This window comes from Juglans regia, chromosome 1 (genome assembly GCF_001411555.2).
Source record: "Juglans regia cultivar Chandler chromosome 1, Walnut 2.0, whole genome shotgun sequence".
NCBI classification, from domain to species: Eukaryota; Viridiplantae; Streptophyta; class Magnoliopsida; order Fagales; family Juglandaceae; genus Juglans; species Juglans regia.
Genome location: NC_049901.1, coordinates 4,352,023 through 4,374,083, shown reverse-complemented (window position 1 = coordinate 4,374,083; position 22,061 = coordinate 4,352,023). Strand labels below are relative to the sequence as shown.

Genomic DNA, 22,061 nt, shown 5'->3' with positions numbered 1-22,061 from the left:
GGAGAAAGAAAAGAGGTGGGCTTTGTAGTAGCCTCCAACGGTGTCCTTCACTCGAACATTAGCTTAGTAAATCATGGTTTTCATGGCCTCAAATTTTTCCTTAAGGCAAAGGTTGTCATAGCAGCTAGGGTTTGAGAAATTGAGATCCTTAAAATGTGCAGTCGGTTTCAGCGGGTTCGACCTGCACATAACTTCAACCCATTTTTTTGGGTCGGGTGGAGTCGGGTCTCATGAACGAATCGGGTCACAACATTTTCTGCACAGGCCTACCCCCAAGTGGAGCGATTTTACCAAGTTTTTGGCTGATATACTACTGATCTAATAATGGCGTACCATCCAAGGTACTTGGTTTTCCAACAATATCAAGTCATTGTAGAGAAATTGAAGCATGCAAGCCATAGTAAAAATTGGATCATCTGATTCTCTAAGGTCAGTATAAGTATGCTTGCGGAACAACTCAATGATGAAGCAACGACCATCGGTTATCAAAATTCTTACAAACTCACCTGGGGTGCAACCAATTCGTCCTGCATAACATTTACGAGCCTCTCTCTCTATAGACGCAATGGAATTGATCACGAATTCCCTTGACATTGTCTTAGGAGAGGGTGACCTAGAGATAATGCTTTTCAAATACCTCTCTTTGATTTTTTCTGTGCGTTCCAAGTATGGAATATTTGGATTGTTATGATGAAGAGGGCCAAAAGAAAATGCACCAGGGATGTAAGCTTGTGGTTCAGGCCTGGAGAGTATGGTAGGGGTTCTGATGATGGAAGGCTTGGGCGGCATAGTCAGATCTTGGGATATTGTAGCCATTATAGAAGCAGAAACGCTAGTTACGCTATCTTCATCGATTGATGCCATATTTTTTGGTTGATCTGTTTCCTGTTCCTCTTTTATAATTTCTGCTAAAAATGATTCTTCATCAATAATGATAAAAAGAAACGAAGCCAGGACATGAAAGAGAACAAATTAAACGAAAGAGATTTGTAAGTACTTCTACCCCAGAAATCAAGCTTTAAAGATCAACACCAAAAAATGAGCGACTCTTTGTTTATAAAAAAATCAATTCTTCTATATACAGCCGCCAGTGCGAAATTGTTGCGGAACCGACTGCCACGTCAGCTAATATTTTATTAATAAAAAAAAAATGTATGAAAGAAATATGCGGAAGGGATGGAAACTGAAACTGAAATTTCATCCGAAGTTTCATCCTTTCTTTTCCTATTTTCCCATCATCCTCAGTTCCCCACCTAGGCGCCTTCGTCTTCAAACCCCAACTCAGGCTCTCAGCCCTCTTCCTTCTTCGAGAGCCTCCTCCAATTTTTCACTCGAACCTTCTCTGCCCGCGTTCGCTCCTCCCTCTGTCTCGTCGCCCTTTGCTCAGCTTCGTAGTTAACTCCACTGTCATTTTTCTGTCTCCCACTAGAAAGTGCTCTCTCTCTCTCTCTCCCCTTTTCACTCTTCAAAATTTGAACAACTCGCTTGCAAAATTTCACTCTCTAACATGTTTAACTTGTTAATCTTGATTTTACATCTTTCACTCCTTAAATTTATATATTCTATTATCTGTTTGATTCTCTAGAACCTTAAGAAAATATGGATTCCTTCCATAATATAACATTGAGTTGAGCCCGTGTTTTCTCCAGCAATCAAAACGGAGTGTAAGGTATCTATCTCTACTTAAAATTTTATTTCTCCTTTCTCATACTTCTGTAGATACCCCGTTATAATCAATACCATTGGTGTTTAGTGTTAAGAATTTCACTAGAGATTTTGAAATTTTGTTTTTCTTTTCAGGAGAATTAGGTGGTTGTCAACTTGTGCTGTTGTTTGCCATTTGAGAACATCAGCAAAATGAAGTAATTTACACATTCTCTTTAGATTTTATCAAAAGTTGTTAATGATTTTTTTTCTTAAAACATGGTAAGAAAGGATTTTGTGTCACCTTTAGATATAGAATTTCGGAGATAATAATCAATCAAGAAGTTGATTATCATCATATCTTCAGAAGTGAGGGTGTTCAGTGATTATGATTCTTTTAGATGATGATAGGGATGAAGTGGATGTCACAATACGAATTCTATAGATGCTACAGATACTCATTATTTTAGAGGAAAAATCTTTAAAAATACAAAATTTATGAAAACTCTGGAAAATCATTAAAAAAATTTCATGAAAAGAGATAGATAAATTATAACTTGTTAGGATGCGACCAAAAGGTAGGCTTGGTATGAGCTGTAGACTCAGACATCCAGGCTTCAATTCTGCACAAGAGTTTTCTTGGATGACCCGATACATGGTTTTGGTGGGTGAGATTGTGTATTTGGGTTTGTCTTAAAATATAAAGAGATCAAGTGGAAGAGTTATTTCCTTACAACCATAGACTGTGTCTGGAAGTTGTAGAAGCAAAGCATGAATAAGTGTTATTGCAATTTTGTTCAATTTATTAGAAGAAAATTTTGCATTTTCTATTTCAAAAATCAACTTAACATCCCAAAGTGTACTACCATAGTTATTTGGATTCAGTAGCCATAGCCTATGGCCCATAGGACTAATTGGTACTGTGGGTGCAAGATCTTTTTTGGGGTTTATAGTTTCTAGTTTTACTTTCCACGTTTTCCAGTAGGATATTCGGTTTGTGCCTTCTATTTCTGTATTGTATTATGACTTCTTTGTTATTGAGTTTTAATTGCTCTATATGATGAATTTTAATTTCAATATATACTAATATCTTAGCATTTCTTCCCATGTGTAACAGGGGCCGTGTGAGATGGGATGCGGCTAATTTGGAGGATATTGAAGCAAATAAGCCTGTGAGACAGAAAATCACTGAACCCAAGACACCATATCACCCCATGATTGATGATGATGGTGCACAGTTTTTTTCTGAGCATCTTTGAATGAGATTCCTTGTGTAGGTTCATAGGGGGAACTAGAGAATTTTTACTGATGTAAGGATAGATGAATTACTACACCACGGACTAGTAGTGTTTGTCCATCGTGTTGGTGGTACAATTTGTTATGGAGAATCTCTTCTATTTGTTTGTATTTGCAAGTGGAAGAGCCCTATTGTTCTGATGCACTCCTTTAGAAATTCTTGTTGGATATAAAGTTATAAAATCTGAGGGCATAGTAGATTGCAGGGTGGGGTTGGGGTCCAGCATGATCAAAATGAGGCTATGCGACCCTAACAAAATCAATTCTTTTCATCTTACAAATATTACAGCAAATGAAACACAAAGTAAACAAATATTGCCAAATTCCCTCATCATTTTTGCGTGAAATAAACTTATAGTAGTATTACAACAAATGAAAATCGTGGTCTTGTCTCTCTCAATATATACAGAGATCAGTGCATGCTTAGCAACCACATACCAAATTAAAGTTATACAATAACTAAATATATAGCAAATGAAAATCCTGATCTTGTCTTCGCTTCCAATATTGTCAAAATCTTCATCTGAAAGAAGTGCCACAAATTCATTCAAAATACCACCATGGAATATTTACCAAGTGTTCAAACCCAAATCTGAAAAATGGCAGAAATATATATATATATATAGATATATATATATAGATATATATATATATATATATATATATATATATATAAGATGAAAGAATCGATAATGAGGAAAATGTGTCTAAATGATAACCCAGAACTTCTAAGGTCAACAATCTGCAAATTAACAAGTTTGCTCCAATCAGAAAAATAGAATTAATGCAAATTCTACATTGAATTTCCACAACAGGCATCTAAACCAGCTAGCTATACAAGAGAAGCTACAATCCATCCGTGGTTCCAAACTAATACCTATACTTGATTTAGAGAATGTCTAAAAATGAAATTTAAGAAGAAATTTTTTTAATATGTTTAGAGAGGAAAAAGGTGGCCACCAGTAGTTGAACTATAATGAATCATACACAACAAATCAAAACAATAAGTAGTAGTGAAGCTCTGTGCTAAAGATGACCATCTGCAAATGTAAGGTCTTCTGCATAATGTCAGAAAAATGTCTCTAAATGATAAACCAGAAAAAAGAGCTTGGATTAACAAGAACACCATTTTGTGTACTGTCCCTAAACACAACAGCACAATACTGCTGCCTCCACCCTATCCACAATAACTGCACAGCAAAAATACACTCCCCTTCCTTTCTTCTTCAAAAATAGAACGCCCAAACCCAAGAGCAAAGAGTTATTGGTATCGTTCTAGATATCCACATAAGAAAAATTTATCTAAGTAATGTACGTAAAATAACAGTAACCATAATCTTCTATATATCATGCATTTAAGCAATGGAGACTTTCCTTCATCATTATTAGTAAGAAAAAGATGTTGACCTGCTCTCCTAAATATCAAATAAATAACAAAATTTGTAATTTCTCAAAAGGTGGTACACCAAAAACAAATGGTACCTTTAAAAAGTTTTTAAAGAATAATAAATCAGTTGACGTTTGGGTAGCGAAAGTATCTCAACACTTTCTAAGTATTCTTGTATCGATGAAAATACTTCACATGCCAAACACAATGAATCATCTTCGTATCAAGGTCTCTCCAAAGTCTCTCTACTATAATATTTATTACTATTTTATATAAATAAAATCATCATTAAAAAAAATCAATCATTGATGGAACTCACACATTTTTCAATTATCTATCTAAAAGTCAACAACTCAACATAGTTCATACATCTAAACAACTCAAAATACTCTCAATGGGACCCACAAACCCACTTCAATCTCTACTCATAACTATTCACAAACATTCTATAGTATTTATAACTATTATATATAAATAAAAAATAAAATCATTATAATATTTATCATTATTATATATAAATAAAATCATCATTAAAAAAAATCAATCATTGATGGGACCCACATCTTTTTCAATTATCTATTCAAAAGTCATCAACTCAACAACTCAACATACTTCATACATCCAAACAACTCAAAATACTCTCAATGAGACCCACAAACCTACTTCAATCTCTATTAATAACTATTCACAAACATTCTCAACACTTCTCAAATATTCTCACTGTTCAAACGTAGCCTAATATTATAGACTAAACAATGGCAAAAAGGACTATAAACACAGCTGTAAATACACCCACAATCTACAAGCAACCCACCACCCACAATCTACAAGCAATGCATATAAGAAATCTCATGATACCCACCTTCCAAGTAGCCCATTAACATAAAATATTCCAGTCAGGAATATGATCATATAAAAGCAAAAATGAATATTCTCACTTAAATCTATCTTACAAAAAATGATTCTTATCATAAATCTCGTTATTGTATCTTAATCCAACACACAATTTCCTTAAAGTACTCGATCAACATTCAAAGGCAAAGAGAATTCTAAAAAAAAAAGAAGCAGATACAAACACGAGCACATCTAAGATTGCAAAAAATTGAAAAAATCCTTCTACGAAAACAACAACGAGTTGACGAAACCTAAGTATGAATTGTACAAAACTCAAACACAATTAATTGAACTGTGAAATCCAACAAAGACCAAATTCACAAGCTAAAACCGAGTAACCTATCAATTAAAAAGAACAGAAAAAAAATATGTGGAGCCACAGATCAACAACGTATTAAAGCATCAAACACGAGCACATCTAAGATTGCAAAAAATTGAAAAAATCCTTGCACGAAAACAGCAGCAAGTCGACAAAACCTAGGGTTAGGATTTCGATGCTCTGTGGGCTTCACATTTCAGCTCTGGTGTTTGAAGACGACAGGGCTTCGTGGGTTCATATCGGGTTTGTGGTTCGGTGATGTGGTAAGAGCCTGAGATAGCAGGGTTTATGGGTCTTGGGTTCGAGGAGAAGAAGAGTATAAGTGCCTACCTGCTTTGTAGACTTCAGATTCCCGATATGGTGGAGAAGACGAACCGGCTTCGTGGCTCTGGTGGAGAAGACGAAGTGGGTTCGTGGTTCGGTGAAGACGACAGGGCTTCGTGGGGGAAGACGATGTGAATCAATGGGGAGAAGATACTAGATCGAGCGGGAGAAATTTCATTTTTGTTGTGAAAATGAAATATGCGGGAAACGGGAGAGTTTCGCTGCTTGATTTCAAAACGGACACGACGGCGTTTTCTAACGTGCCATGTAGGACACGGTTCCGCGCCGGTTCTCCAAACCGGTAGTAAGTAGAATTTTTGTAAAAAAATAGTTCTAGAAATGACCCTCATCAGAAATGCTATGTACAATCGGCGTGTGTAACCTTTGCATAACCGTCTGAAATAACTGGGTCCCACTTTCTCCCATTCTTCCTCCCTATTTCTCTCCCCTTTCATTTTTCCCGTCTTCTCAAACAGCTCTCTCTTTTCTTTTATATTCAATTAGAAGTATTCCATTATTCATTAGAAAAATCTCACAGACAAGAACGAAAAACAATTATAGCAAACAAAAAATGATAACTTGTAAATGATCTTCAAACATTTGAAGCAAAAAAAATTCATACTCCCGTCATTGAACTTAGGTTTAAACATTACATAGAACTAAAAATGAAAATAAAACTTAGATCAATGGAATAACTCCAATAACTAATCAGTTTACATCCATTGAAATCAAACTTCTCCTACTCCCAAGCATAATTTCTTCCTTTAAAGCAGAATCTCATTGCATCCAAGAAATGAATCAGTCATGAAGAGTGCCCAAGATGTCCTCATCCCTGTATAAATGGAACCCTTTGTCCTCCGCATAGCACTGCAACAACTTAGCCACCTTGAATGGTGGCAAGGAAGCCTCACAAAAAAGTATTATTGTGCAATTGAAGCTTTGATATTCAACAGACAACTTTGAATAATATTGACAGGAACCAATAGTGAATAGAGGAGCTCCAAAGCAAATTCAGTGTCAAAATAACTCATCAACTACGTACATGGCATTGGATTTGGTCAAATAATCCCTATACAATACACTGATACAGTAAAGACTCTTGACTCAAACAGAACAAGATGAAGGGTCTCTCAGATTAATCCCTGCTAGTTGCCTGGCCATGTGCGCAGTTGATGACAAAGAAAATGAAGATATTCTCTCTACTAATTCGAGTGCTTTTCATAGTCATTCTCTTGTCTCCAATAACTTTTGGCAGGTACGTATTACAGAGATCATTGAATTTTTTTTTTTTTAATGGAATAATACATACAGGTCCATACTGACGTGAATCTACAAAACTATCAAAACCTTGCAATGCTTACAGGTTTAGCAGGTTGGAAAGGGATATAGATTAGCTAAAGGTAAATGGGAAAGAAAAGGACAAACCAAGGCCATCACTTTTATGGAATAATACACACAGGTCCATACTGACGTGAATCTACAAAACTATCAAAACCTTGCAATGCTTACAGGTTTAGCAGGTTGGAAAGGGATATAGATCAGCTAAAGGTAAATGGAAAAGAAAAGTACAGACCAAGGCCATCACCACCATCACCCACCAGAGGGGATCCACAAGAGATAAGCACTCCATAAAGTGCAAGAAACAACCTTACATATACTCATGATGAAAAGACGACGGGAAAATTCATGACAAAGTTGTATTTTAATTTCTTCGTTGTTGATGGTGACCACCACATGCCGACCACCCCACACACAGCAGCAGACCCTCTCTCTCTCTCTCTCTCTCTCTCTCTCTTTCTCCCTCTTTATTTCTGTCATTCTCGGCCACCACCCATAACTGTAGCCACCAGCCATAAACCACTACCTTTGGCATTGCCAGATGCCCAGCCCCATTGTCGCCTTCACCCATAGATCACCAAAGTCATGAGCCCCATGGAGATGCTCCAAGCCAAAGCCCCTCCCTTTTGTAACTCGAACCCACCACCGGGAGCCACCAACCAACCTTTGTCTTGGCATCGTAGTCATTCGTGGCTCTGGTTCATGGGTTTGTGGGTACGTGGCTCTTGGGTTCGAGGAGAAGACGAAGACCCACTGGCTTTGTGTAGAAGATGAAATCGACAAGAATAGAGAATAGGGTTTTGATTGAATGGAGACTGGCTTCATGGGGGGACGGGGATGGAGGCTGGCTTCGTGGGAAAGACATTGGGAATGGAAAAGACAAAGAGAATCCACTGGTTTCTAACTTTCTACTGGGATGGATCATGGAAGGGGATGGAAGCCACTTCATCTTCGTTGGAACTAAATTAAAAGTGACGTCGTTTTCAAATGTCACATAGGACAGAGTGATGCGGGTTCCTTAGGTCGGTTGTAAGTAGAATCTTTTGACCGAAAAGAAAACAAATGCTGGGTGCATTGGGCTGTACTACATCATGGAGGTTGTGGATCAAGAACTTTCTCAAGTACCGATGCAATGCTTGAGTACGGATTTCTTCGCTTGTGAAGAAATAAATAAATAAACAACTACTCTTGCCTTATAGTTATTGTAATTCACATTGAAAAAGGAAATTTAATTTGGAGGGACGAGTTGTGTAACAAGTCTGACGAATTGAGTTACAAGTTACAAGACCTAGCTAGCTAGCTAGTGTTACTAGCACGAGCGACTGAACGTGTTACAGGAGGATCAACCGGAAAAGATGCCGGATCGTTTCTCCGTGGCTTTCCTATGTTGAACGAAAAATAAGAACAAGTTGATAATAATTTTCTTGATGCCTTATTGATAGACCACTCTTACAACTTATAGCAAAACGTTATTCGCTATTCTCCAATATGGACGATAGCAACCTACGTAAATTAAGTGCTGAATGAAACATTACCAAAATAGGGCAACGAGAATTAAATGCGGATTGACATATTTCCAAAACAGGCAATATTGCCTAAACAAACAATTTATTCTATAGCCATTTCCTCGCTTGGAAACTCCTTCCTTATTAGCTGGGCACCTTCCAAACTTATCCTCTGCAACAGCTAGCTAGCTAACACTACTGTTTTATGGTAAACACAGTTTGTAACAAGGAGAGGATCAATGACGCAAAAACAACCAGTATCGAAAGAATAGCCCATGGATTGTTGAAATAGTTGCGCACAAGCACTGCACGCCATCTGGGCAACCTGCGTTGGCAATATTTATTCACATCCCGGCAAACTCTTTTGTAGTAGAATTCTTTGACATAAGAATTGTGGTAAAGCTTGTTGAAGAACTGGACTGCATCTTCTGGACTCAACCAGTTAGCAATAATATTGTTGTCGCAAAGTATTTCCACATCCTTGGTAGTGTTGATGAGATTGTCTAGGAGCACGGCATAGGAAGTGAACCTAGCTTCGCAATTCGGGTAACATTGTTCAAAACTAATGAGATTTCTAAAGATGGTTTCTGTCGTCTCTTCGATTAGTAAAAGTGGGATCTCAAGGACACCATTTTTGAAATCTATGTCTAAGATGCTGTGGGACTCTTTACGCGTTCTAAATTTGATTCCAGCCTCGGCGAGGTTACTGGCAGAAGGCATGGGTCGCCATCCTAGCTCCCGTTCTTCGTCTCCTCCAACTGATGAAATCAACAATTTTCTTAACAGGTCGAGAATATGCTCTATGTCTTGGAGTATAGCGCGATCCACATGAGCAGGACTAGTACTAGACCGTGTGGATGAGAAAATATGAGCAAAAAATTCCATGGCAAGTTGCATTAGGGAGCACTGGTCTACATCTTCCATGGTCATGCAAAACAAACGCTCGAGTACCATCCAAGGAACTTGGTTTTCAAGCAATATCAGGTCATGGTTGAGGAATTGGAGCATGCAAGACATGGTAAAAATTGGATCATCTTCTTCTCTAAGCTCATGATAAGCATTCTTGCGGAGCAGCTCAATGATGAAGCAACCATCAATTACCAAAATTTGAATAAATTTATCTGGGGTGTAATCGATTTGCCCAGCGTAACATTGACGAGCCTCTCTCTCCACAGCCTCGATGGATCTGACGAGTTCTCTTAGCTTTGTGTCCCTGTCCGGAGAGCGTAACCTAGAAATAAGGCCTCGCAAATACCGAGCTTTGATTTTTTCTGCGGGTTTCAAGTTTGGTTTGTCATGATGAAGAGGACCAAAGGAAAATGCATCGGGGATGTAAGCTTGCGGATTAAGCCTGTAGAGAATGGTGGGGGCTCTGAAGATGGAAGGCTTGGGCAGCATTGACAGTTCATGGGATATCGTAGAGTTTATCAAAGACGTAATGCGATCTCCACTAGCAGTCGAACCCATATTTTGGTTTTGTTTCATGTTCCTTTGCTATCTGCAAAAAATGTTTCTTCAGAAATAACAATAAAAGAAACGAAAGCAAGGCCAAAGAGAACAGAACAAATTAAAAAAAATAAAGTCAACGATCGAGATCGTTATACATGTACAAGTTGATCTACCTGAGAAATTAATCAAGCTTTAGACACCAAAATGAGTTACTCTGAGTTTATATAAAAAAAAAAAAATAGAAATAGTGACCCTCACGGAGCATGCATGGCAACTTTTCCTTGAACAAAAAAAAAGGAATCCCAGAAGACAGTAGTACTATTCTTTGCTTCGTAAATTTAAAAGGAAAAGGCAATAAATTGAACTCTGTATATATTCTAGTCATCATGATCAGCAACCATGCATTTGGGCTGCGAGGATAAATTTTGGTACTCGATCGGTTAAGCTTTTGTGGGATGCAAATAATTTGAGTCGGGCTATTTGCCGCTTTAGTTTTCATTTTTTTTATATATTTTTTTAATAGATTTAAATAATTTTAAAAAATAAAAAGAATATATCAATACATTTAAAATTATTTTCTTAATTATTAAATAAAAATAAAAATAAGAAATTTTATCAAGAGGAACATTTGAGCGGTATGATTGGGGCATCATAGTAGCCTTTTTCAATTTTGTATTCTTAACTTCTGCAAGGGTTTGTTTGCAGCTTACTTCTACAGTACTGTAGAAGGACATGCATGACTCATGCCAGCGTTAATCTTTGAACTTGTTGTGCGTACTTTACGCTTAAGCTATAATTTATAGTCGGAATTGTAAAGTAAAATACGAGAGAGGAAGCTGGTCATGCACTGCAGTACCTTTGAGTCCTTTTTAGCATATGCAATATGCATGCAGAGTGGTCTAGCTTCTCGATAATTTTGATTTGTAATTAATGTCCGCCTTTACTCGATCCGTATCGGACGTAGTGAAAGAAATCTTAAGTGAAAGAAAAGGAAGTGCATGCAATTAATGCTGTGTTGTGCATTGGACACATGTACGCCCGCGCAATGGAGGTTAATTTGGGATGAGCCTTCTGATCAAGGGATATGCAATGCTTAAATATGGAATGAATTTTATATTCAAATTTGGTGATATGTTCTAAGATCATGTGCTAGCTAGCTAGAGGTTTATCTCAAGGTTTTTCAACTGCAGGGGAGGTTTCTGTTAAACGGCATGATCTAGCTCGTACGCCAGCTGGGTTAGCAGTTAATTTTGAGATGTAAAAATTATCAGTTTGTTTTTTTTATTAGTTAGTTTTTTCAATGTATGTTGATTTTCAATAAAGCTGTATAAAGTTTGTACAAATATCATGAGGATCAATAGGGTACACGAACAGCTGCCAATGTCAAGAGAAAAAAAGGAGGAGTTTGGATATAAGAAATGTTATATCTTATTTTATTATTATAATTTTTTTAAAATTTATACATAAAATATATTAAATATTAATTTAAATTTTTTTAAATCTTAAAATAATAATAATATTAAGGCCTTGATGACTATTTCATAAGGCCTTGATCACAGTTTCAACATCTCCCTAAAAAATTACATATTTTATATCAAGCAATTTGGATTTGGGGTTGCTATTGCTTTGGATTATTCAAGAAGGTAAGGTAAAATTGTGAAATTTGGAATGATTTGATCTTGTTATTCCAGATTGGGTATAAGTTAAAGAATTATAAGCCTGTAAATAGATACCAATTTAGGATGTTTTTCTGGGCTATAAATGATTGTTAATAAAATTGCATTATAGACACGTTTTTGAGGTATCAATAAAAGCTCAACAAAACATTTCCAAATTATAATATATATCATAGTATGTCATGTTAGGTAAACAATTAATTTAATAACAAAATAGTTTATGATATGATGAAAGTATTACATCATCCCTATGTTAAGTAAACAATTATTAACTATTAGGATTAAGAAAGACTTGCTTTTAGAACTATAGAGGCAACATGCTGTCGCCTTGAAAAGTACTCATATAATTTTTTTTTTTTTTTTTCTTTCCGCATGCACTCAAATTATAGAAATAGAAAAGCTAAAATTAATAATCTGCTAAGATCTAGTTTTGCGATTGAGTTTATCCTAAGAGTTAATGATGTCTCCTTTATTAATATTATTTTACTACACAGTTGTTATTATTTTTTATTTTATTTTATTTTTTTACTATTTGAATCTTGATTAAGAATCCTAAAATATGACATTCTTGTATAATTTATAAGAAAATAAATTTAATCAACTAATTTAATCATATAAATTAATTCAAAATAAATTTAATTTTATAAAAATTGATTCAAAGAGTAAAAGAAGGTCAAGTTTATATAAAATTGAATTTATCTTTAATTAAATTACATGATTGCGTTAGTTGATTAAATTTATTTTCTTATAAATTATATAAGAATGTCATATTTTAGGATTCTTAATCAAGATTCAAAAAGTAAAAAAAAAAAAAAGTTAAATAGTAAAATAGTAGTAAAGGAGATCTGAAGCCCATCTTTCTAAGAGCTCCTCCGTTCGATTTTGGTTTGGGCTCCATACCATGTAGCCTTTGGGCCCTTTCATTCGTCTCCAAGCTTGAATCCTGGATTTTCAGCAATGCTGGTGCTTACTTCGATTCATATATTTTCTGACCGAAAGCAGTATAATGTGAAAGAGCTACGGTGTCAAGACGTATCGCTTCCAAATAAATTGTAGCATAACTTGATTTAAAAAATAAATTTTAAATTTTATAAATTAAATATTGCTATATTTAAGTGTATGAATGATGTATTTTATACACCAATTTAAAAATAAAATAACTCTATAAATATCTGATGACAACAATAACAAGGACGGTGATCAAATGTAATGACTGCCAATAATTATCATATGGGTTCCAGACTCTCGACCTCGGAGAGAATCTCTCAAACTTTGGTGGCCAAACCCAAGGACCGGACAGTGGACACTACTCACGTACAGTGGAACAATAGAAAGGTAGAATTAAAACACAGATTTTTGTATTAAAAAAATAAAGGAAAAAAAAAACATCTATTTCGATTTCCCTTTCTCTGTTTTTCTTTTTCCTCTCAGGAATATATAATTACATTATTATCCACCAGCCATGCTGAAAAGTAGGCAAAAAAAAAAAAAACCAGCTAACAACGTGAAGATACAATCCCATTTCTGAGATTGATTAAGATAGAAAAATTCCTCGGTGGAGTTTTAACATTTAACATCTCCACTATTGCTTTTTTCTACATGTCCTTGAATCCATATATGACATGAGTTCTTAACAGATATGAGATATATCTTACACTTTACAACAATATCTGAGGAAACGCGAATTGTCTGAGAAGCTCAGAAGTTGTGATCCCCAAATATCAGAGAACCTGGATTTATCCATTTATCTTGTAGTACCGGAGGCATTACAAACCAAAAGCTTAATCAACAACCGCTATAGCAGGGTCCATCTTCTTCTTCCTCTCGCTAAAGCTACGGCATGAGATCAAGCTCGGAAGACAACACTGCACAGGCCTAAATGGTTTCTCCTTCTCTGTTAAGAGGTCTCCACTAGGGGTCCTCTCACTACTACATACAGAGTGAGTTCCATAAGGGGTGCCATGTGCTGACTTTGGAGGGAGGTCTAGTACAGTTGGTTTAACTTCCATCTTTCCGTTGGAAATGTTCTGGTTGCCTGAGGTATTTAGATTGTCGACATCTTGGTCCTGTCGGACGCTCTCTCGGAAAAGTTCAATTAATTTCTTTTTTGGGGATGGTTCATGAGTGGAACCAGGAATTCTGTCGGCCTCATAATGGACTTTGTTGACTTGAGGCATCCTGGGGGAGAAGTTATTATGGACTGGAGTGTTGCCACGGGATGGCGTAAAATCTGCAAAACGAACAATGAATACAACAAATTTGATGGGGCCAAGAGAAGATATTTCTACATGGGTCTACCTTCTGCATTATTTGTTCCTTTACAGATGAGCTAACAACCATATAGAATCCAAGATAATCACTCTATACAGACTATCCAATTCAAGGACTGTTACTCCTATGGACCATTCTTGCAAGCAAAATGACTATAAACAATTTTCTTACCACCATTGACACTAAAAAAATCATCATCGCAATCCGAATCTAACCATGCTTGGGAATCAAAAAAGGTTTCTTCTTTGCTACCTGCAAAAAAAAGGGAAGACATTATTTAACTTCAAGCCTACAATAAATAAAGTAAATTGTAGATTTAAATTAAAAATTGTATATATAAAAGTATATCTATTTAGGAGGGGATGCTTAAGGGACAATTTCCCCCTAAACATCGTTTCTGGCCTAACCCAATATTGATCTTTCTCCTATATCTTTGGAATGACTTGTTGGAGAGAGACTAGAAATGCAGAGCATTATATTCTGTTTTCACTTTAAGAAAAACACCCATTTTTAAAAATGGAGCAGTTCTCAATGAACTTTCGCAAAAATGCCATTGAAAATCATTTTCATGAAATTACGCAAGGGACGATGGACCACAACATAATTTTATTTTCAATTTCATATTGCTGGGGCGTCATTCCTCTAATGTTCAAGCACAAGTTCACTGAAATATATCTTATGAAGTGGTGCATCCATCACTGAGCCTTGGGTATACAATCTGATTCTAAAAAATTAATTCAACCACCACAAGATCCATTTCATAACCATGGTCCTAAACCAAAGGCCCACATATATGGATTATTTTCTAAGGCAGGAACCATTATACATCTATCACAACATACAGGAAGACATTCATTAGAGAGTATAACACTTCTGTATCTACCAAAAGTTCTACACGACAATGAAAGCGTAGACTAGGACTTCCAACCAACTCCGAGTTTACCAAGAAGGCATTTAGGATTTTGGAGTTCAAAGACTGCCACAGTAAGGCTTAATTCCCCTTCTGCATCCCCTGCTCCGATCAAGTTCCCGATAAAAACAAATTCTTCATAGGAACATCTGGAGTTTCTCTCCAAACGATCCGCACATCATCTACACGCATGTTCCGATAATGCAAAGAAATGACCCCTACCACATATTGTTATGACTAGAAGAGATTAAAAATAATAGAAGGTTTTTCTTTAATTGTTTAAGATGCTTTTTCGAGCAGAAAAAAAAATGGATACGAGTTTCATTCCATCCCCCAGTCTTCCTTACAATTCCAGTACAAGAACCGAATCTACTAGTGCTCAACATATCCAGTATTCCCGTTCATAGTTCTGCACTAGAAAACACCAGCCAAAAGAACAGGAGACTCTACTCGAGCTTGTCCAATGAAAAGAATATATTTTCAAAACAGAGTCATTAAAGCTACAGGGGAAATTTATATTCAGCATCAAGATGATACTGGAAGTGCTATGAATAGTGATGTCACAGTTAACAAATTGATCTTTCACAAAGTTTTGTCGGCCAGTCATATATCTACTGTGCTTATGTAAAGATGAGGCTTACGGATAATGAATTGAATAAACGAAGATGAACCATAAATGACAAGTAATAATCCTACCCCTAAAAATATCTAATTCAATGAAATAATGAAGGCAGCTCAACCACTAAAACCAATAAAATAATGCTTTCTTCAACCATACAAAATGAAATACAGTAACCCATACAGACCCCACCTCTGTTTCATTTCAGATTGCATCTCACTTAAAAATCCAAAAAGAAAATATTGTTCAACGTAATAACTTTTCCATCCCTAAGAAAATTAAAAAGCAAAAACCCCTTTGATTTATTGCATCATATGATCGAGAAAAACAAACCATTCAAACGGGAACTTGAAAGCAAAAACGAAAAAAAAAACGTAACAACAACAATAAGGAGCATAAATATATATATATTTATTTTGATAAATAAGAAATAATATTATTGATATGAATGAAATAGGCATAGGCCATGTAATAAGGAGCATATATACCGTAGCCTCCAAAACTCGCGGTTGACCGAGAAGCCGGCCACTGGGACTTAGCGGCGACAACGTTGTTGATGTCGATCGGAGGATTCCCATTGGTGGGAATTTCCTTTATGGGTGAAGGTGGAATCACGAGTTTGTCGTCTTTGGAGCCAAACGACAGTCTGAGTTTCATGGCGGAGTCTGAGCTTCTATGCAGTGATGCACATGAACCCATGCCTCTTATCTGTATATCTCTCTAACCCAATACCAGTCCGATCATCCAGAACCCAGAAAGCAACAGTAAGAAGTTTTTGCAGATAGAGAGAGAAAGTGGAAGTAGGTAAAGAAGGAAGAGGACGGTATTTGGCGTTATGTGAAAGGCTAATTGAAGGAAGTCTGAAATGGGCGAGAGAGAGAGAGAGAGAAGATATGTATCAAAGCAGGGTGCAACTTGCAAGTGTATTAGTGTAAGCGGATTTTACAGAGACTGGGACCCACTGAGACGTATCTGAGGCCGAGGGTGAGGATTTAACGATTTTAGTTTTCTTTTCTTTTCTCTCTCTAACTGTGAGACTTGTGAAATTTGTGAAGCGAGGGAGAAAGGCTGCCTTTCAGGGGCTGTATTGGGGCTGTGTTTCCATGTGCTTGCATAGTGGTGGCAGTCAATTTTATTTAGTTGGATGATGATTGTTTTAGTCAATAATGCTCCAAATTTTAATTATTGCATATTTTATTATTTAATTATGTATTTTATATATATATATATATATATATATATTTGGAGGAGTGAGTTTTCAAACTCCAGAGCTTTATTTATGAAAATTATGTCAATCAGGCCACTGAGTTTTTGAAAAATTTGAAGGATGTAATGTATTTTGGCATAAAAATCCAAAAGTGTTCAATTTCTCTGTTGAATGGGTTTGGGTACGAGTATGTTGGCATGGAATAGTTGAACTCAAATTAATTTCCTTATTTATGATGAGAAAAAGATGTTTGAGATAGATAAAAACCTGCCAATAAAACTAAAACCGTCCAAGCATGCAAGAAATTTAGGCATGTATATCTCTTGAACATCCAATTAAGGAATTCGACAGGCAAAGAACAAGCGTATGAAAATTAGAAAAAAATGACAATAGAAAAAGGTAAAAGAAAACCATAGAATTATTATGGGGGATTGTCAAAGGAATACAGCTCAGACTAAAGAGGCTCACCAGCCTTGGCCAAACACGCAGAAGACACGCCACGGTCATAACCCAAAAGGTTGACCTCATGCTACAGACCTCAGCATGTAGCATGAAAAGTGGGCAGTCTAATTGGTACCACCACATTCATCATGTGGAAATTATTGCATCTTTCCAATAAATATAACAAATAAATTTGTCACCAATATGAATTAGGTCTGTTATGGATAGGGATATGTTTGTATCTCATTCTATCTCATTTTAATATTTAAATATTATAAATATAAATATTTTTTAATTTTTAATATTTATTTTTTTATCTAATTATTACCTAAATATTATAATTTTCTCAAACTTTTAAATAAAATACAAAATAATTCAATTTTTTTAAATATCAAAACAAAACTAATATTAAAAAAATTATATTATAATAATATTTTAACTCAAAATATTTTTAACTCATTTTATCTCAACTTTACAAACTATCACAACTCATTTCATCTCAACTCACTATTTAAACTAGGTTTTACTCAAGAAATTTCCCCCACTTTGAATCCCATTCTCCAACAACTTTATTTCCCAATTCTTTAGGTTCGAAAAAAAATAGAGAAGAAAGCCAGTACTACAAATCTTGAGGATGTGCCTTTTCGACTGCTAATAAAGATTAAGGAATTTTTATTTTTGAGTTTTGCTAGTCATCATTTTCACACACTATACATTATATTTATTTTTATTTTTTAAAAATTTTCTTAGTTTTATTCCTCTTAAACTAATTGAGTTATTATACTCATCATCCATATATCACACATTTGGTAAGAGAAAAAAAAATTAAAAATTAAAAAATTATGTGTGGTGTGTGGATGATGAGTATAATTTTTCTTTCATTAATGATAGGTGATTATGGAGGTTTGTTGCCATTGCCTTAGGTTTAAAGTTTGCTAGAAAATAATAACGAAATAATATTTGTAATTTTAGGATATATAAATTCTGCATACTTTTTAAAAAAAAGTTGAATAAGTTAAATCTGGGAGTCATTAAAAAAAAATTATTTTTTTTAATGATAGATCCCATTTTTTTTTTAAAAACAAATCACAGATTTTGTAAACTGTATCTAGTATTATTCTAAAAAAAAAAAAAACTACACAAAGACAACATGCAAAGAATCCACAGTGCGGGCATGACCAAGTTGAGAGGATCTTAGCTTGAATGACAACAAAAATGAAATTGCAAAGACAAAGTTTTAATAAAGTAAATACCCTTTCAACTAATCTATCTTTTCATTAAGAAACAAAAATAATTGGTGATTGAGATTAGCAGTTGGGTGAAGTTGAAAATGATGGGATTAACCAGCACTACTACTTGGACTAACTTTCTCTTCTAGGAAGTTGACTTTTACCCAGCATGGCCGGCCCCCCTCGTTAGTCTCTTTAGAATGTGAAGGGGCGGGGGCTTTTATATTAATTTCTTTAATAAATATAATGAGTTTAATAATTAAGTTATACACTAATTAATATATATATATATATGAAATCATTAGAATTCATATTATTTAGTTTTATTTTAAGCCAACATATATTATTTAGTTTAGAAACCAATATAGTTAGCTAAGGATATTGCAATTCGAGCATAGAGCAATTAATAAAGAAAAATTATTCTCATCATTAATCACTCTACACTCTTTTTTTTTTGACAGAGTCACTCTACACTCTAAATCTTATAAAAATGCTATACGTATGAAATGTGGGAATGAATAGTGACTGATAGATAGTATTCTTTATTAATAAATATTTCAACGTAAAGACTACAGTTGGATAGACGGCCTTTATTAACATTGAACAGTTCGAACTGTTCGTTTTCCTCGCATAAGGGTTTGGTATATGTGTTGCTTTTCTTTATCGTTTTAATCTTTATTTCCCTTCTTAGTAATTGCATATCTATTATCTCCTCCTTTGTCTTCTATCATGAAATCATAATTTAGTCGGTAAGATGTAGGATAATATATATTATAAAGTCCCACGTACAAAGTTGAAAGGCACACATAAAGAATGTGGAGTACTCACATCTTATCACATTTTTTTTTTTTTGAAAACAATACCTCTGTATTTCATTTATATCAGTCAAGTAATACAACTTTTGTCACTATCCAAACTTCTTACAGCAAAATCTGGTACTTCCTCTATCCAGATTGTTTTTTCTAACAAATCTATAGCTGACTTTGCTAAGGTATGAGCCACTATGTTTCTTTCTCTATAAGCAAATTGAATTTTCCAATCTAGTCTATTTTGAAATAAGAATTTAATATCATCGATTAAGGAACCAAAAACAGAATTTTCCTCCTTAACACTCTGTACTGCCTCTATTATAGTTCTTGCATCTCCTTCAAAAACAGCCTTGTGTATATTAAGTTCACCGCATAGCTCTACAGCCATTCTCAAAGCAAAACACTCTGCTATCACTGGGCTGTCAACGTTGGTCTTCTGATCACACATAGCAACTAAAGCTTCTCCTTTCTCATCTCTCACTATGATCCCAGCCCCCATTCTTCTCTCTTTCAAGTTTAGTGCTGCATCCCAGTTCACTTTCACCCATCCATTCTCTGGTCTCTCCCATCTCATAGCAATTCTTGCATTGTTGTTATTCCTTTTCACCCCTTGTTTTGTGAGACTCTGAGTTGCCTTGAACTCAAATAAGCTTTCTAAGCTACCTTTTACCAGATACTTAGGACAACTTAGCTTCTTCTCGAAAACAAACTCATTTCTGCGCAACCAAACCCTCCTGAATAGAACAACCATCTCTTCTAACTTCTCCATGTTCAACCTTCCCATTAACTTCCCCCATAACAACAGAAAATCTTCTTCTAATCTTCTCCATTTTTGCACACAACCTCCAACCTCAAGACCTCATTCATCTCAGGAGAAACCTTTCTTTCCATGCCAACCAAACACTGCTGGAAATCCTCATTTGCAGGATTTGAAGATTGAAAAAGTTTCTCAAAGTAAGCTGTAAAAGTGTCTTCAACCTCCTTTTGTCCCTCAGCCCTTCTACCATTCTCATCAACCACTTCTCTAATAAAGTTCTTCCTTCTTCTTTGATTAGCACAAGCATGGAAATACTTTGAGTTTCTATCTCCATGCTTATACCAATTACACTTTGCTCTTTGTTTCCATTTAATATTTTCCATTTCTAGTAACAGGTTCAAATCTGCTTTTAAACTCTTAATTACCTCAATATTGCTGCTGCTCTCTTCTGCTTGTAGTCTTTGTAGTAGCTTGGACTTTTCTTCTATCTCTTTGTCACCCCCCTTCTTTTCTTCTTGCTCCACCTTTGTAAAGCAGCCCCACTTTTCTGCAATAGCACAGAAATTTTACTGATCTGGTTTCCTTTCCAGGCCTCCTTTATGACCTTTTCACATTCCTTTTCTAAAACCCAGCTTGCCTCATATTTAAAGGCCCTCTGTCTGTTCCAGTTTCTGCCCTTCTTCTTTAGAACATGCAATAGTAAAGGTTTATGGTCTGAAGTGCTTGTTACCATAACTTCCACCCACGTTTCTCTATATATATTCATCCACTCAGGGGTTGCCACAGCCCTATCTAATCTTTCCTTAGTGAAGGTGTCATCTCCGTGAGAATTACTCCATGTAAATTTATCACCTTTCCAACCAAGATCATAAAGATTGCCTTCATTCATAACCTCTCTGAATAATTCCATTTGGCCTTCTGGTCTTGCTCTTCCCCCCCCATTTTTCATCATTAGTAAGGATTTCATTAAAATCTCCCACTATGCACCATCCAATATTAGCTGCAGGTTTAAGAGAATTCAACAAGGACCAAGATTCCTTTCTCTTATTGGTATCTGGTTGCCCATAGAAACAGGTAAGTAACCATTTTTTCTCCCCTTCCTCTTCGATCCAAACATTAATATGGCTTTGTGAGTAATTCACAATCTCTGCCCTCACATCTGAGTTCCATAACAAAACTAAACCACCCCCTTTTCCGACTGCTTCAACCACAAAATAGCCTTCACATTGAAGCCTTCTCCTCAAACTATCAAAACTTTTGTTTAAAGACTTAGTTTCCATCACAAAAACTAAGCTTGGTTTATTTTTCTCTACCATATTGTAGAGATCTTGAACTGTCCGAGGATTCCCCAACCCTCGGCAGTTCCAGCTGAGGATTTTCATAATGTTTGGCGGGGCTGAAGATCAGCCACCGCCACTAAATCAGAACAGAACCCCTCCAGATCCTCATTGCCCCCCTTTCCTTTTTTCTTCAGATTACCTGTCTCATCTTCCTCATTTTCTGTATAGCCCATTTTCCTTGTTTTTTTTTTCACTGGAGTAATCTGAAACCACTTGCTTCCCTTTTGCTCTAGCTCTCCTCTTCCATTCTCCCTTCTTTTTTGGATGGTCCTCTACCCCAAACCCCCCTTTTCCTTCTGGTGAAACCTCCACCATTTGTTCAAAAGTCTCTTCTAAAGCCTTGTCCACCGTGTTTTCAGACACCTCCTCTATTGCCTGTTTATCCCTCATTTCTTCTCCCCTTCTCATCACCCCTTCATCTTCTCTACCCCCATTTTCTTCCTCCAAATCTTTTCCTCCCTCACTCTCTTCCCTTCCTTTTTCTTTCTTTCTAGTTTGTCCCTCATCTTCATCACTCCCCAAACCATTTTTTCCCTCTTTTGCTCCAGCCCTAGTCTCAAAATTTTCCTTTTTTTCACTCTCTCTTTTCCATTTACTACCATCCTCCTTCCACCAATTAGCACCATTAAAGCTTTTTGATCTAGGT

General features: G+C 35.7%; 3 protein-coding genes across 3 annotated transcripts; all 3 read right to left on the bottom strand.

Moving 5' to 3' along the window:
- Window positions 1-8,752: 8,752 nt before the first annotated feature.
- On the bottom strand, window positions 8,753-10,341 carry LOC108992076 (UPF0481 protein At3g47200-like). The gene is made up of 2 exons (XM_035694068.1): window positions 10,312-10,341; window positions 8,753-10,205 (listed from the first exon to the last, which is right to left on the bottom strand). Exon 2 carries the CDS (start codon window positions 10,190-10,192, stop codon window positions 8,903-8,905), a length of 1,290 nt encoding a protein of 429 aa, XP_035549961.1. The 5' UTR covers window positions 10,193-10,205; window positions 10,312-10,341; the 3' UTR covers window positions 8,753-8,902.
- Window positions 10,342-13,329: 2,988 nt separating this feature from the next.
- LOC108992085 (uncharacterized protein At3g27210-like) lies at window positions 13,330-16,643 on the bottom strand. Its single transcript, XM_018966533.2, has 3 exons — window positions 16,121-16,643; window positions 14,275-14,355; window positions 13,330-14,062 (listed from the first exon to the last, which is right to left on the bottom strand). The coding sequence occupies exons 1-3, from the start codon at window positions 16,329-16,331 to the stop codon at window positions 13,614-13,616; spliced, it is 741 nt and encodes a 246-aa protein (XP_018822078.1). The 5' UTR covers window positions 16,332-16,643; the 3' UTR covers window positions 13,330-13,613.
- A 2,751-nt stretch (window positions 16,644-19,394) lies between these two features.
- On the bottom strand, window positions 19,395-20,087 carry LOC108992075. Its single transcript, XM_018966524.1, has one exon. The coding sequence runs from the start codon at window positions 20,085-20,087 to the stop codon at window positions 19,395-19,397; it is 693 nt and encodes a 230-aa protein (XP_018822069.1).
- Window positions 20,088-22,061: the final 1,974 nt, after the last annotated feature.

Bases quoted from the DNA above. Each gene is read 5' to 3' on its own strand.
- LOC108992076 (XM_035694068.1), bottom strand. From the start codon at position 10,192: ATGAAACAAAACCAAAATATGGGTTCGACTGCTAGTGGAGATCGCATT.
- LOC108992085 (XM_018966533.2), bottom strand. From the start codon at position 16,331: ATGGGTTCATGTGCATCACTGCATAGAAGCTCAGACTCCGCCATGAAA. The intron at 14,356-16,120 runs GTATATATGCTC...TTTTTTTTGCAG, and splicing joins CGCGAGTTTTGGAGGCTACG to GTAGCAAAGAAGAAACCTTT. The intron at 14,063-14,274 runs GTAAGAAAATTG...TTCGTTTTGCAG, and splicing joins TTTTTTTAGTGTCAATGGTG to ATTTTACGCCATCCCGTGGC.
- LOC108992075 (XM_018966524.1), bottom strand. From the start codon at position 20,087: ATGGAGAAGTTAGAAGAGATGGTTGTTCTATTCAGGAGGGTTTGGTTG.